This window comes from Agelaius tricolor, unplaced genomic scaffold (genome assembly GCF_023055355.1).
Source record: "Agelaius tricolor isolate 1412-34295 unplaced genomic scaffold, bAgeTri1.0.p SCAF_6, whole genome shotgun sequence".
Taxonomy (NCBI): domain Eukaryota; kingdom Metazoa; phylum Chordata; class Aves; order Passeriformes; family Icteridae; genus Agelaius; species Agelaius tricolor.
This window is the reverse complement of record NW_027269266.1, coordinates 52,771,360-52,786,646: the sequence shown is the minus strand read 5'-3', so window position 1 is coordinate 52,786,646 and position 15,287 is coordinate 52,771,360. Positions and strand designations below refer to the sequence as shown.

The window sequence follows — 15,287 nt, the reverse complement described above, 5'->3', positions numbered from 1 at the left end:
TTGGTTGAAATGTTCAAGGAAACACAGGGAAAATGCTTCCCAGCTTTGGCTTTGCTTAACTAAAGATCTTCATGATTTTGAAAAAATTCCAGATGAAGACTCAATAGAGACACACTAGAGTTGGATACACTGAAAAGTGGTTCAGTGTTTCTTGTGCCAGCACATGCAAAAATGGCTGCTACTGAATGGGTCCTTACACAACAAAAACAGTGTTTTCCTCTGCACCATCCCATGCTACTACTTTATTGCAAGCACAACACAATAAAATGTGAGACAATTACTCATTTTTAAGAACATTTCAATTAAACTGATTTTTAAAAAATTCTCAACTTATTTATTGTGGCTCCCATCCATCATTCTCACCAGAAACAGATACATCTGTATCCTATGTGAACACTTTTTGGAACGTCATCCAGTGGACATCTTGCTAAATGTGATTTTACGGCTATCAGACACCAAGATATCACCACCTTATCAATCTAACTGGATTTAAAATCTACTGGGATCTGACTAAAAGCAAGGGCAGGAAAATCCTACCAACAATTCAAGTGCCCTCTGCAGCTCCTGCCACTTCCTAGCCCTTAACTATACTACTACACCTCCACCTCTGGCAGCTCCTTCAGGCTGGAGGGGTATCAGCCTCCACTCAGCACATTTCTGACTCCTGCACCATGATTGGTCCTAAGCACAATCCAGGAGCAGATGGCACTGGCAGCCTTGTCCATTCACATTACAGACTCCTGGGTCAATGTCGCAGTCAGAACTTACCAGAATGCCTAAGACCTGCTCTACTGCAAAAACTTATTATGATCCCCATTTATGGAAGGCTTTAAAGGCTAAATTTAGGTCATTCCCCTATGACTCATTAACTTCTCTTAGAACTTCTCACACACTCTATTCTCTTCTACATTTGATGCCTCAGACACTTCAGATGTCCTGTTTTCTGCATAATTTAATATTTGATTACAGTAAAAGAAAGCACACATTGTCTTGAAGAACAGAAAAAACCATAATCTATGGATATTTTTAATTCCAAAGGCAAATTAATCTTTCATGGCACAGTAGAATAAACAGTAGAATAGACAGTTCCAAAAGTATATAATTAAAGCATCATTCTCTACATAAGGTACTTATTTTCTTACTAATCTTGTTTAAGTTATTTTGAAAGTACAGCAGTTGATTTACAGCAAGTATTTAGCAAAGATACAGTCTTTGAGAGGGAAGCTTTCCAGAGAGGAAGGAACCCCGATGTTATGCCTAGCATTTACAAACAGGGGTAAAAGTTATGCTGCCTGAATAAGAGGCCAGAACTGTACAACAGGAGATGGGAAACTAGCTTCTCAGAGAGATTTTTCTTCATTCAGATAATCACCCTTGTTCAGCATTAGGTAAGAATTTTTCTGCAAGCAGTTTTCCAAGGCATAGGCAAGGACCAGTGCAACCAACCTGCAGAGACGGCACTGTTTTTCCAAGGTGACTGAAGACATACAGTATTTGAATGCTAAATCACATCATTTCAGAAGCAGGAAATCCACTGTGACATTTTTATTCAAGAGATTATTTGCAATTCCAGCTCCCTTGAATTACAGTCAGGAACTCTACACAGCAAGCAGAAAACCACTGTGGTAGTATACTCAATAGCAAAAAAAAGAACAGTGCCTGCTTAAAAGACTCCGGCTGAATAAACATTAATCCTAAGATGGAAAGTGATTAAATTTCCTACAACGAAAATTTGCTGGACCAACCTGTGCATTCTATACAGAATACTGACAACCTCCACCCAATTATCAGCCAAAATGTATGGAATATGATACCACATGGAATATGACATGCATCCAAAAATGGGGAAGCAACTGATTTTGTATTTGCTCTTGCTCTGTAGCACAAGATCAGTGTCAGGAACTGAACTGATGTTCCAACACACAATACCTAATGTATTCAAGGTTTCCTGTAGAGCAGCTTTAGAAAACATACCTTTGTCTATAGAACAACTTCTTGAAGTATAAACTGACCCACTGAATCATGTCATGGTGGGCAGCAGACTCTTGCACAACTGCCATACACAGTTGATTCAATACATCGGTGATCCAGTAGAATAATTAACTCCTCCTTTTGCAGAAGTCAACCTTTATCATGATGCTGTCCACTTTAACTGAGTTCTCAGCAGGACTAAATAGCCTCATTCTGAGTAGGCACCTCTAGCTCCCCACTCTCTTGGGCCCCCCAAAATCTTCAGTGTAGCCCAACATTTTCACCAAGCCTATCACACAGCATTGGGGGTTTAAAATAATAAAACAAGGACAGATGAGAAAAATCATCTGAAGACTCACTTTAGCCTGTCACAGGATGAGCGGGAGCTTTAAAGAAGCCCTGCCTTAGGCTCGGATTTTGACAACAGTTTAAATTAAAGAAATCATTTTGGCAAGTTCTAAGGATGGCAGATCAAGGTCTATTTATAAAATGAACTATTTATAAAACAGACATGAAATAACACATAAAAATCTTGATCAGAATTACTTACTGCAAAGTATAAAAGTTAAGAACTACTAGTAGATTACAGCATAACATATAATGCTGCACTATATCAAGGTACCTATAGTAAAGCTACCAAAAGAAATACTATTGATTAGGAGTCAAATGTAACTTACCGTTGAAATGAGAGTAATGTACACAGATTCCTTCACTTAACCCCTGGAAAGTAACTGCAAAGCGGGCATTCCTACTCATGGGGAAAGCTCCATACATTTCCAGGAAAATGTATAGAAGGTTTCTGCTCTGTGAAAGTTTAGCGTGGCTTTTATTGTTTGTAAAGTGAGTGTCTGTCAGTCAGAAATCCAACCTATTTTGCTAGATCTCACTTCAACAGCAAGATGGTTTTTGCTGGTTGGGAGACCAGTATAAACCCCAAGGCATAAAAATAACTCTCTACAAGACAGCTTGTCCTGTTTAAGTTATCTGACTGGTTAACAACATAATTTCTTATGAGGGAAGGTGAGATGTCCTGCTTACAAGCAGGTAATAGTTTTCTCTCTTTTGATATGATAAACCAATTTATACTTACTTGATCCACCACAAATCATTTTAGTTACCTTTATTGGTCAAGAACTCACACAGAACTGGATGTATCAGAGAAAAAAAAGCTTTTAAGTTTATTTGAAGTTTACCTTACAGGCACAAGAGCTTTGGCATCTGAAGAAAGTGCAGTTGAAACTGATTCAGTGCTACTCTGTACTTTTCTGATACGTTCTGCAACTTTACAGTTAATTCTTACGCAAAGTTCTTCTTCAGAAGAAAAGCTCTTGGGTAGCTGAATATTTTAGACTCTAATATCAGATGTTTTCTATGATGTAAAGGCTTCTTAGGAAGAAGAGCGTATCAAAGTCAAGTCTGCACATATTCTGCTGAATCTTAATGAGCAAATTTAGACTTCAGGAACATGAAAAGGGTAGTCCCTGAAGCCCAAATGAAAGAAGCTTTGGATTTAGAGAAGATTTTGATTAGATTTTCATACAGTGATTTACTTGCATAATGCAAAGAATATGCCAGGCTATAATGCAGTATAATTGCTGATGATGGCAGAGTCTAGCAAACTGAGTCAAAGAATGATCAAATGCTTTAGTGAATTTAAGGCCAAGCTGAAGTAAAAAAAATATACTCTCTTGAAATTATCATGTAACTCTAATCTACAGGACACTTTTCCATAAACAGCTATGGAAGTAGGTTGACTTTTTCCTCCTGTAAGCTGACAGCTTATTGCATTCTTAGGATAGAACATAGAAAAACTGTTTAAAGCTACTGAAGAAGAGGGGTTTAAAAAAGTTTTTTAACTTTTACATGCATGGCATGCATTAACTCAAGCATCATGGTGAAACAACCCTTGAGGTCACTGGAACATTTCATTTACTAGGACTAAAAGCAGCTTTCCTGATCAGTGTAGTGAAGAATGGATAAAGGAACAATATACCTGAGAATATGTACTAGCTGCTGAAAATGAACAGCTGCAAAGCCAGGCACAAATTCTTATGGGTGAAGCTTGATGTATGCAGACTATACCCTGCACTACAAACCTCCTACCCTTCTGTTATTCCACTCAATCTATGTTCATTAATAATTTGCAATTTTTTTTATTTTTTCCACAACTGTCTGTGTTAACACAAAAGATTAGTATGCTTTTGAGAAGATCTATTCTTTTAATGATTGTTTTGCCTATGTAATCACGCAGAGTAAATCCTAGCATTTCTAAACACATAAATTTTTATTCCAGTATTATACAGATCTGCACAGTGGACAACACAAAATCATTCTTCAGATTTCTATACCAATTGCCCAGAGGATTTTAAAAGATTATTATGAATATACATAAACTAGAAATCCAAATTTCCAGTTTTTATTATTAGTAATTATTTAGTAATATTACAAAATAATTACTAATGAATAGTAATTAGTATTATTAGTAATTATTTAGTAATATTACAAAATAATTACTAATAGTAATATTACTAATATTACTAATAATTACTAATAATACTATTAGTAATTATTATTAGTAATTATTAGTAATTATTAATAATTACACAGAAATTATTTTAAGGTGTACTTACATGGGAATAAGGTATAGAAGAAGGTGTTGTATTAGAGGTAGCATATTTTCCAGTTTTACAGATAGACTGCAGTATATACCATTGATTTATAACTTAGTATGTTACCATGTTAACTTGTTCAAGCAGTTAACAGTTAATTTGATGGCAAAGAAATATATTTTTACTTTCAAACTCAAGTTATTAAAACCCAGAAAAATAACTTGGGAGTTCTGATAACTTTTTTAAGGAAAAGATGCTTATTTTGAATTTAGTCAGCATATATTATAAACAGATTACATTACTGTGAAGACATTCTCAAAGATCACTTCCTTTGGATCAACAAAACAGAATGCAGTTCAAATGAACAATATAGTTTTTTTTAACATCCAATTGACTTATTTAACTTAGCTGTTAAATTGCTAAGGCCAGAAGAAACTTCTAGAGATCTTACCTTTGAAAAGTCAGATACATTTTTTCCCTTGCACTTAAATGAAACCATGCACTTCAACCACACATAAAATAAGCACAGAGACCTACTTCTGACTTTAAAAATAAAGTTTCTGGATGAGTTGAACATGAGAAAAACTCACTTTAAACTACTACATTGTGAAATTAATTTTTAATTGAGAAATTAACCAGTTTCTAATGAACTATGAATGCGTAACAAGGGCAAATTGCCAATGTATGGAATTCACAGTTAACAAATTTGTTAACTGAAGATATGAGTTGGCACACAACTTCAAGTTCTAAAGCAATTTCACTGAAAGGAGTCAGACTCCTGTGGGTCTCAAGGTAAATAGACTAAATCAGGATTGAAGGAGTCTGGTGAGCTGAATTCATGGCATTACATTTTTCTTTACAATATCCAACCATAAGCATGATGTGGTTCTAAACTGAACGCACATTAACTGATAGCAAACACAAATCTCTAAATCGAATGGGTTTTTTTCCTTCTAGTTTTATTTTTTTTTCTGTTCCAGAATGAAGTAACAAGCTGAGCAAAGGAACCATGACATATGAATTGCGTAACAAAGACTTACCAGACAAAGATTTTCACATTTTCTCATTACCCAAAATATTCAATAAACAGGATAAACTACAGGAACCACTTTTGAATCACAATCAAAATTATATACAGAAACGGAAAATTACAGTGGCTCTTATGGTCCTAACAGATTTGGTGTCACTGACTGACACTGAGAACTAGGCCACTGCTATTTCTTCATCTCCAGGACTGCACTTCCTGGCCCCCTGTGTTTGGCACTGCATATATTGCAGAACTGGACAGAAGATACCTAAATCAAAAAAGAAAACAGGAATCTCTCAGAGAAATGTAGCCACATCAGAATATGTGAAGATGAATGAAAAGTGCTAATGCCCTTCTCAACATTACTGCTCACAGTCAGACTGTTCCCAGTCAACATAGTCATGGATAGGTGAGGGAAGACAATATAGAAAAACATAGTAAGACAGGCTGTTCTGGAGTCAGAGGGCAGCACAACTCACCACTCACTCCACTACCACCACCTGCCAGAAGAGTAATGTCAAACTTTCTCCACACCAAAAATGAAAAGTAACACTGATTATCTTCATATATAAAGATGAGAGTAAAGTCACTTGGTGAGCTCCAATAACCACTGGATGCCTTAGTCACAGCTCTGTCTTTGGGTAGTGCTCCACAGATTTTCAGCAACTGAGATCAGGGCCCAAATACTGTCATTTGACATCAAAGATATGTTTACTGTTACTCTGTGTTTAGCTCTGTGTCCATTTTGTGCATGCACTATTTACATTTCAGTATGTCACCGATAATCAAACATCAGTAACATGACGGATCACCTAAGGCCACATACTACAATCTAACAGGGGAAATTTGGTTCTCTTACATGCATACACCCCTCTATTCATACATACTGTCTATGAATAGATATCTAATATCTACATAACATTTAAAAATCCCACCTAATCAGTCATCTCCCCCAGAAAATTGAGAATGCTAGATAAATTTTGGATTATTTCTCACAATAAAATTTGTGGTAAATATTGAAGAAATATCTACTAGTTGTTGGACTTTCTTGTACAAATGATCTAATACATTCAGCTTTTCCTAACATATTTAAATATCCATGCTGTACCATATGGTTATAAGCACTTTGTTTACTTACAGATGAAGTGATTCACTAAAGCTATTTTTTCACTACATGTTAATGTTCAGAGATAGACACAGAATCTTAAAGACTTACATTTAATTTTCTATGCGATTTTGCTACCATTTGAATGCTTTCATTCCTATATTTAAACCCTGTTATATCTAGAAGTTATCTTTTGCTTTGTGTTAATTGAACAAACAAACCAAACCCCCAAACAACTTACGAAGAAAACAATGTTTTGACCATAAGGATGATTACAAAGATATTTAAATATTCACTCTGAAATGACTGATTTTTGTCTTCCAGGTCAGAATCATTTAATATGGTTCACTTGAGCAAATACCTTTATTCTCATCTTTGAGTATGTTTAGTTAAAGTAAAAGATGGAATGGAAAATAATTTAAAAATTAGAGAGACTGTATTCCCTGTATGTCTCAGAGTTGCACTATATATTCTGATTGCAGAAAGTGATAAAATACTGTTCAAACAGTAGTGATTTCTTTCTACATTGGATGAACTTTAGTTGAGGTATCCTTAAACTCCCTTTTCTTGGTCACATACTACTATGCAGCATCATCAGAAGTTATGCCTATAATCATATAATTCCTCATAGACCCATGCCCTTCTCCACAGCTGACAAAAGAAAATGTGTCACTTTATCTTTGGCAAAGGTGTCAAACATATTAAGCTAATTCCTTACTGTGTTAGATACAGGTAGGCACTCTCTGTGAAACATGTGTCTGCAGTGGAACACTACCACACTGAAGGACTTGGACGCATCTGGGAAACAGAAAAATAAATTAATTTCAACAGGGCTATGAAACAAATGATTTAGCACATTCTGTCACACACAGAGAAACTTCAAGTAACATCTCTCAAAATAATTTCAAAATTATTCTGACTCATTCATAGAAACCACTAAGAGTGATTGTTTCAGGAAACGTGTGCCAGTGATGGAGTTACAAATCAATTTTTTCTGTGGCTTAGATACCGTATACCTCCCTATCAGGAATTTTTCATCTCAATATATGCTACATACTAAATTTGGGCAGGGAGAAGAGTAAACTACCACCAAATAATGCAGCTGCTTTGAAGAAAAGATAGCAGAAAAATTCTTGCACTAGTGTGAAGAGAACCAGAAGAACACTGAGCAGTTCTAGAGCCTGCACTGCCCGCCATGATCCTGAAATTTGGCAACAAGCTGCCTAAGTGCATGATGTGAGTTTTCATTCTCAAATGAATATTAGGCAAATTAGAACACTTAATACAACATCCACATATCTAAAGAATAACCATCTCACTCACAAGCATCATTTTCATTCTACTTTGGCTCTTTTCACCTCAACACACATACTTCAAAGTGCTAGCACATTCAATTCTGCCAGATTCTCCTTGTCTGTATATTGCTACACATGATCCCAGTATAGTTGTTTATATTTATTTATTTAAGTGAAAAATGGTAGAAATCAGATTAACTGTAAGTGATTCTATCAGGCTGTTAACCCCTAGAAAACAAATAAATGTCTGTACATATGCTTTGTGTTATATATTGCTTTAACAGGCCATAACAGATATTCTCTTAGTAAAACTACTTCTTTTTAAGACACCCAACAACTATATTGATATTTCTGGACTATTGTTGCCTTGAAGAATGAACATCTCTGAAATAACATCCTGAATTTCTATTTTCACAACTAACTTTAGAAGGTAGTTGGTTTTAAGCTAAACCAACTTTGGTTTAAAGCTAGTTGGTTTTAAGATGTTGGAAATGTGGCACCCATGACTGAAGCCAAGAACTCACCACCATTCAGACAAAAAATACGTGCAAAAAAATTTTAGCCTACAAGTTCAGTGTGAATAATCCAACAGATGTGGACAAGATTTGGTGCCTTAGGTTTGTGGTTCTAATAATCTTTGAGAATATGTATGCTGATGGAATTAAAAGTTACCTTGAATTCCATGTAATCAAAACAGAAAATAAGGAAGACAAAGTTGAATAAGAAAGAATATCTGGGTTTACTACAATAAAAAATGTTCAATTAGACTCCACTCCCATGTCAGAATTCAAAAGCAAGTTTTGCATAGGAGATTGAAATTTATACAGTGATCACCAAAGGAGATTACACATTTTTATGAATAATTTCTCTTAAAATACTACTAAAAAAATTTACAAAAAAAAATTTTACAACCTCTTTTTTTTTTTTCCCAAGAAAAGCATCCTACCTGAAGGTAGTATTGGAGACAGACATGATTCACAGATATTCTCCTCTGAAAAACAGAACAAAAGAAAATTAGGTTTTGTAAACAAATTCCATGTTTACTTTTTATAAAGCAGGCATGAACATACTGCTATTACAGAAATGGAGCTTGGTCTTAAAGCATTTACTTAAGATGCCTAACAATCTATTAAAAATTGAAGAGCAATACTGAAGTAACATTTCTAATAACAACATGATAAATATTTAGATTTGATGATGGTAGAACTACAGGATTGAGGCTGTTTAGGATCAGTGCTGAAGAGATTAAAGGCAAACTGAAACAAGGAGCATGGGATGGGTGGCTGTTAACTCAGCAGCATTTTGGAGCAGAAGCCCTGGTACTCCGTCCTGTCAGCTTTTGTCTCTGGCTATTAACACTCAGCTGGTGTGAATTACAGTGCTGTTCACATGCATCATTAGCACCTTGCAAAATATTTTCAACTGTTTCTGGCAATCTTCTTGTATCTTTTGCTTTGGTTGCAGATTATTACCATCTGATTGTCCATGTTGTACTAAACAGCATTTTCACCTTTATAGAGGAAATGCAGGACACAATACATTACTAGCTATGCAGAGACTGATCAAGAGAAACAGCTGCATGCTGGGTCTTGTAGTTTTTGACATACAAGTAATTCCTCTGCAAAGGGGAAAAGCATCTAGTATCCTCCTACACTCTACAGATAAGGTAAAAAATGCAGGCTTTTCGGCAGCTTCCAAAGCAGACAGTTAGGAGGTATATAAACAGTCTATATAAAATAGTCTTTAAAATATTGAAAGTCATCATGTTTCCTCTGTACCCACCATCCACTAGAACACCCTTCATCTGAGTTCGATGCATTTTCTTCAATAAAGAAAGAGAATCAGCAACAAGTATCTTTTTGCATCCTTCCCGCAGCAAGATCTGTTGGTGCAAAGAACATAAAAGACAGTGGTTGTTGAACAGATGGGTATATCAACCATCTTGACAATTAACCACTCTGTATTTGCTGCCAAAGTGAGTGCAAGGAATGTTTAAAACTTTTCAAGGTATTATAAAGGAGGCAAAGGAGGAACCTTCTGTTGCTATCACCTCTACCTACATGAAAAGCCCACAAAAAAACCCCAAAACCCTACAAAACAAAAATGAACATCAAAAAATAGAATTCTTTACAAAGATACTATTATTATAATTATGAACATCTTTCTATGAGATGGTGTTGACAAAATAACAACAGAGAGGAATTTTTACAGTGCCCCATAGAATTAATTTCCAAACCATTTCAAAATTCTTCTTCCTGTATCTTTCCTGTCTTCTTCAGAAAAGATATTTGATAATCATAAGATCTTCATAAACACTGCAATTCAAAATACATTTTGTTCAAACATATATCCTGCTGAAGAGTAATTTAATAAGCAGCATTAAATGTCTATGCAACTAACCAAAGGTCCCTAGTTCACTCCTCTTCAGCAAAAGTCTCAGCTCCCTTTTGACTTATTTGGTATTTTTCATTAGACTGACCTGTCATTGCCTGAAATGGTTTTGAAACACAGAAGAAGCAAGGGCATAACAATTATACAGAACCTTATTGCACAATACTTAATGGAGCAAGGATGGAAAGACAACAAACCCGAGTAAGTATTTTGGACTTTTTTCTTCCTCCTCCCAAACTGATGTTTGGAAATTTGTTTTCCAAGACAACAATTTCTTTGAAAACTGCTTCCCAAAGATACTCACAGTCAATTATAATGTGATCAACCCTACTAAAAGAGAGGTATAAAGAAGCAATGTTCATTCCTCTCTTCTGCTCATTCGTATTACTGGAGATACCGAGCATTCTAAGACAGTACAAAATACAGCTAATGCAAATACCTAAGAAGAAATACAATAATAGATTTTACAGCCAGGTGGACACTGTCAAAAACTCTACCTTTTCACATACACATTCACATACACAAGTAATAAGGACACACTGCTAAGAATGATACACAGATAAAACTGCAAATCTGAAGTACATAAAAAAAGTAACACTGAGTAACACTGTGAGCATTTCAAATTGGGCATATCAGTGGGTGAATGAGACTTTTCCAGTATTGGAGACATTGAGCTATAAAACATTTCAGAGCACCAGCAAGTAAATGCAGATCTACAAGGCAAACGCTTAGAAAATGAATAATTTTTATCTGTTGATAATCTCAGGAACATTCTGGTTTTGTCTTTCCCTTGCCAACTTTATCCAAAGGCAACAAAGAAGGTAAAATTTTGTTCTAAATAAAGAAAAATGTTGCTAGGTTTGAAAAAAAATACAAGAAACTTTTAGCAAGGACAACTAAATGAGACTGTGTGAAGTCCAACTCCTGGCCCTGCAGAGGACAGCACCAAGAATCACACCAAGTGCCTCTGAACATTGTCGAAATGTTTTTTGAACTCTGACAACCTTGGTGCTGTGACCATGTTAAATGAAAGAAGCAGAACAAAGACAGAATGGGAGATGGAAGTGTGTCCTAGCATTTCTTAATTAAATACAGTGTGCTAATAGAAAAAATTCATTGAAAGGAAAGAACAATGAAGAGGGAAAAACCAGACATCACTAGCTCACTGGAAAACCTCAATACTGTTTGATGCCTTAAAACCCAAGAGTAACAGAAATATCTGATCAAACATATATTTTAAGAAATATGCACTTTCTCCCATTATTTAAACAGCACTAAGATCTTTCCATACCACATTTAATGACTGACAGACCTTATTTTGCTAGAAATGGAATACAGTAGGCAGCCATTATTATATAAAAGGAAAAATTGCAATGCAGAATGTAAAATTTCTATTCTCAAGGTAATAAATTCTCAACACTTCTGTACAAATTTATTTGAAGACCTCAAAAATGGGTAATTTGAGAGTTACAGAAAGTAAAGGAAAGGGACTTTGAGTCCAGAGAGAGGGAGCTTTAAAGGGGAGAGAAATAGGTAACTGCACCCTAAGGTTAAGTTGAACTAGTTAAAACTGACATTGGGCATCAATCTGTGATGAAACCACTTTCCAAGAAGAAACAGAATTGAGGATGAAACTGAATTTTTTTTTATCCTTTAAAAGCATGTAATTGTGAGCACAAGCATGACAGTATCATGCACCTACAGAAAGAAGTTTTAGTCAGAAATAATGCCTTTCATTAAATTAATGAAAATTGCTAAAACCAAAACTGTTATTGTGAAAAAAGTTTGTTTTCTGGCTATATTAGGGAAGATATTAGGCACAAACCATTCTATTTGATTGTAACAGTCTTGATTTTCATTTGTAAATCAAGCCTAACATCTTTAAAGGAAAAAAAAAATAAAAAAGCACTGCAGTATGGAGTTATTTTGAAAGGGTATACTCAAAACTATGGGAATTAATTCAGGCCTTGATTCAGCTTAACCCACAAAGAAGTCCAAGTTTCTCAAGGCCAGTTAACTAAATTCTTTCAAATAGCATCACTGCCACATTAAAAACACATTATTTTTAGTCTTTACAGCCAAAAGGCACATGTCCCCCTGTGCAAGCTGCCTCCTGCCCTCTAGTGCCTCCAAGGTGTCTGAACAGCATTTTTTGTTATGTTCAAGTTCATAACCTAACAATTTTTTCAGGTGCTGTTTCAAGCAGCATTCATTGTATTGTCATTAGGTTCTTCTAGTTCATAAATTCTATTATGAGTGGATAGATGTGAATTCTGTAAATGGATTAATGTCTGTTACCCATCAGAGTTCCTGCAGGTTCAATCAAAGTGCAAACTAGTAAGTCAGTGTTTGAGTAAAATGGCTAATGCACAAAATCTCAAAGTACTACATCTAAACGAATTGCTTCTGTATTTTAAAGCTAGGGGAAAAGGAGTCTTAGAAAACCAACACCTTTCAAAGATTTATTTTAACGAATGACATAGAAAGGGTGAAAAATGAAGCATTTCTTTCTAATTTCTACAAATAAGGAGATTTTACTATCAGCCTTCTCTGGGAGATATGTGATACAATGCTTTAGAAACCTGGAGAATGGTGATTCATTTGCACTTTAAAAATGCACTAGGAATGTGTAATTTCTAATAAGTAAGCAGGGTTCTCTTTAAGACAACCTGTCTAATTTATCTATAAATTTATGACAGCAACAAAGTAGATTTCAGAAGCAGTAAAAAAGCTTCAGACTGCACTTTATTTGATAAAATATTATCCTATTAAAATTCAAAGAACTATAACTTTGTTGTTTGTGAATGTTACTGTATATAAATACTAAAATCAGCATTATTTCAGCAGTAAATAAACTTTCAACATTACAATCAGGGTCATTTGATTATGTACTATGGTTTTAATACATTAACTCAAACAATGTCCAAGACAAAACATCAAAATTAATTATCTTCATGGGTAAAAAAAAAACCAACAAAAAAATCACTTCAAGGTTTAATCCCAATTCAAAAAACCACTTAAATATTTCTCTGCTTGGGGGAATAGTTAGAAGTGTGCACAGTTTTAACCTCATGGCAGAATTGCAGAAAAAAGTTGCACACGATCTATGTTTTATTTTTGCCCAAAACAATATCTAATTCTGCTTTAGTGCTGTGCTTGGTTGGTTGGTAGTGATCAGATTTCAAAGGTTAACCACACAGCTGATGTGAGCTTAGAGTAGCATATAGAGCAGTGGCAGCATTTCATCTAGTGGATAGCAGTTTTTTTAAGTGAAGCCATCAGTCTGCAATCTGCCAACATTATTAAAAAATTATTCAAGGAAGAGTCCATATTAAAAAAAATTACAACAAAATTTGCATTAGTAGACTTTCTTGTTGGATTCTCTAATGCATACTGTGAGTCACACATACGTTGGTAGCCACTCAGTTTGATTTACTTGGTTTTGCTGGGATGAAAAGGACTGTTCTCAAAAGGACAAAGTCTGTCAAAGGCACTGCTTTTAACTCCTACCCGTATTTGACATCACACCTAAGTAAAGTTCACTGGTATGGAAACTCAAGAGCATAACAGGAAATTTGCATTTGCATGCTTACATAGGCATAAAACTATTTTATCAGGGCTTGCAAAAGGAGCCCACAACTAAACAACATAATGGCACAGTTGTAACATATTTTGGGAAACCATCATTATGAAAAGACCAGCACAGTTTTTGTGTTAGGCAGTGACTTGCAAGTCAAGCAGCAGGTTCTCCTTCCACCTGCACTCCTCCTTCGTGGATCCTAACACAAGATTCTTTTTGCCTTTGAAAATTAGAACAATAAAACATATGCATACAGAGCTTGAAATCCAAAGAGATGAAGATATAGAAAATCCTAGCCAATGAAATTTGTATTTCTGAGTGAGTTCAAAATGTCTGGTTTATGCTCCATGCTACACATCAAGAGGTTTCTACCAAAAGCAAGAGTTCTGCCAGCCAGAATAAAGGCCAGTGACTTCTCAGCATGAACCAACACAACATGTGCAGAGGTATGACCAGACATCACACAAATGCACTTGAACTAGCTTTAAAACAGCTAATGAGGCAGCAATAACAAAAATACTCCCTCTAGAAAATTTGAGTCCCTCTATAAAATTGGCTACTTTGGTGAGTGTGCAAGACCAGCAACAAGATCTCTAAATTTCAATGTAGATATACCATCTGTTCATGAACAGTGCATTTCATGTTGCCAGTAACACTTAAGGAACAAACTTATTTTAAACTATAACTTACACTTCTCTAATGAAATATTGCCTTTTTTTGGGCTATACGTTTTTCTATCATACAAGAAAGCCCAAGCACAAATTATATTAAGCTTCGCTAATTTCTATTATCCCTATGAAATCTAAATTTTAGCCCTAGAGCTATCCAACTCTACTTCAAAATCAATAAATTTGAAATCCATGAATCGTTTCAATGCTAACAGTAAATTATTTTAGATATCATTCTCAAGATTAAAGACATGCTTTTATTCCATAAGTAATTCTGTTAAAAGGTATTTGAAGAAAAAATACTGATGTCATCAGCTTTGTCTGAAGCCATGCAATGTACTCTGTATATGTGTAAAGCTGTAGCTATGCTTACAGCACTTTCTCAGTTTGCCTGAAAACACAACAAATTTTGATTTAATGAGAATCCAGGAACAGGAGGATCAATGGTGGTACTGACAGCAGCAAGATTAACATGCAACTGTTGAAATGCAGCATGGCATTTAGCTATCCCTCATTTTGGAAGGATACTAGCTTTGGACTTCACCCAATGAAGTCAAAACCTGAAGTAATGTTAAAACACGCATTATATGCAAACATGTATCTATTTACAAGTGTTGAGAGACGAAGAAATGTAAAATGTT

General features: G+C 35.1%; 1 protein-coding gene across 2 annotated transcripts in view; it reads right to left on the bottom strand.

The window, feature by feature from the left end:
* Positions 1–1,530: 1,530 nt before the first annotated feature.
* VPS41 (VPS41 subunit of HOPS complex) overlaps positions 1,531–15,287 on the bottom strand; it is a 114,783-nt gene continuing 101,026 nt past the window's right edge. For both annotated transcript variants that reach the window (XM_071429816.1, XM_071429818.1), the window contains 4 exons: positions 9,790–9,889; positions 8,954–8,998; positions 7,431–7,510; positions 1,531–5,875 (listed from right to left, as the gene is read on the bottom strand). In XM_071429816.1, the coding sequence (XP_071285917.1) occupies positions 5,795–5,875; positions 7,431–7,510; positions 8,954–8,998; positions 9,790–9,889 (306 nt within the window). In that variant the 3' untranslated portion in view covers positions 1,531–5,794. The remainder of the gene's footprint in view (positions 5,876–7,430; positions 7,511–8,953; positions 8,999–9,789; positions 9,890–15,287) is intronic.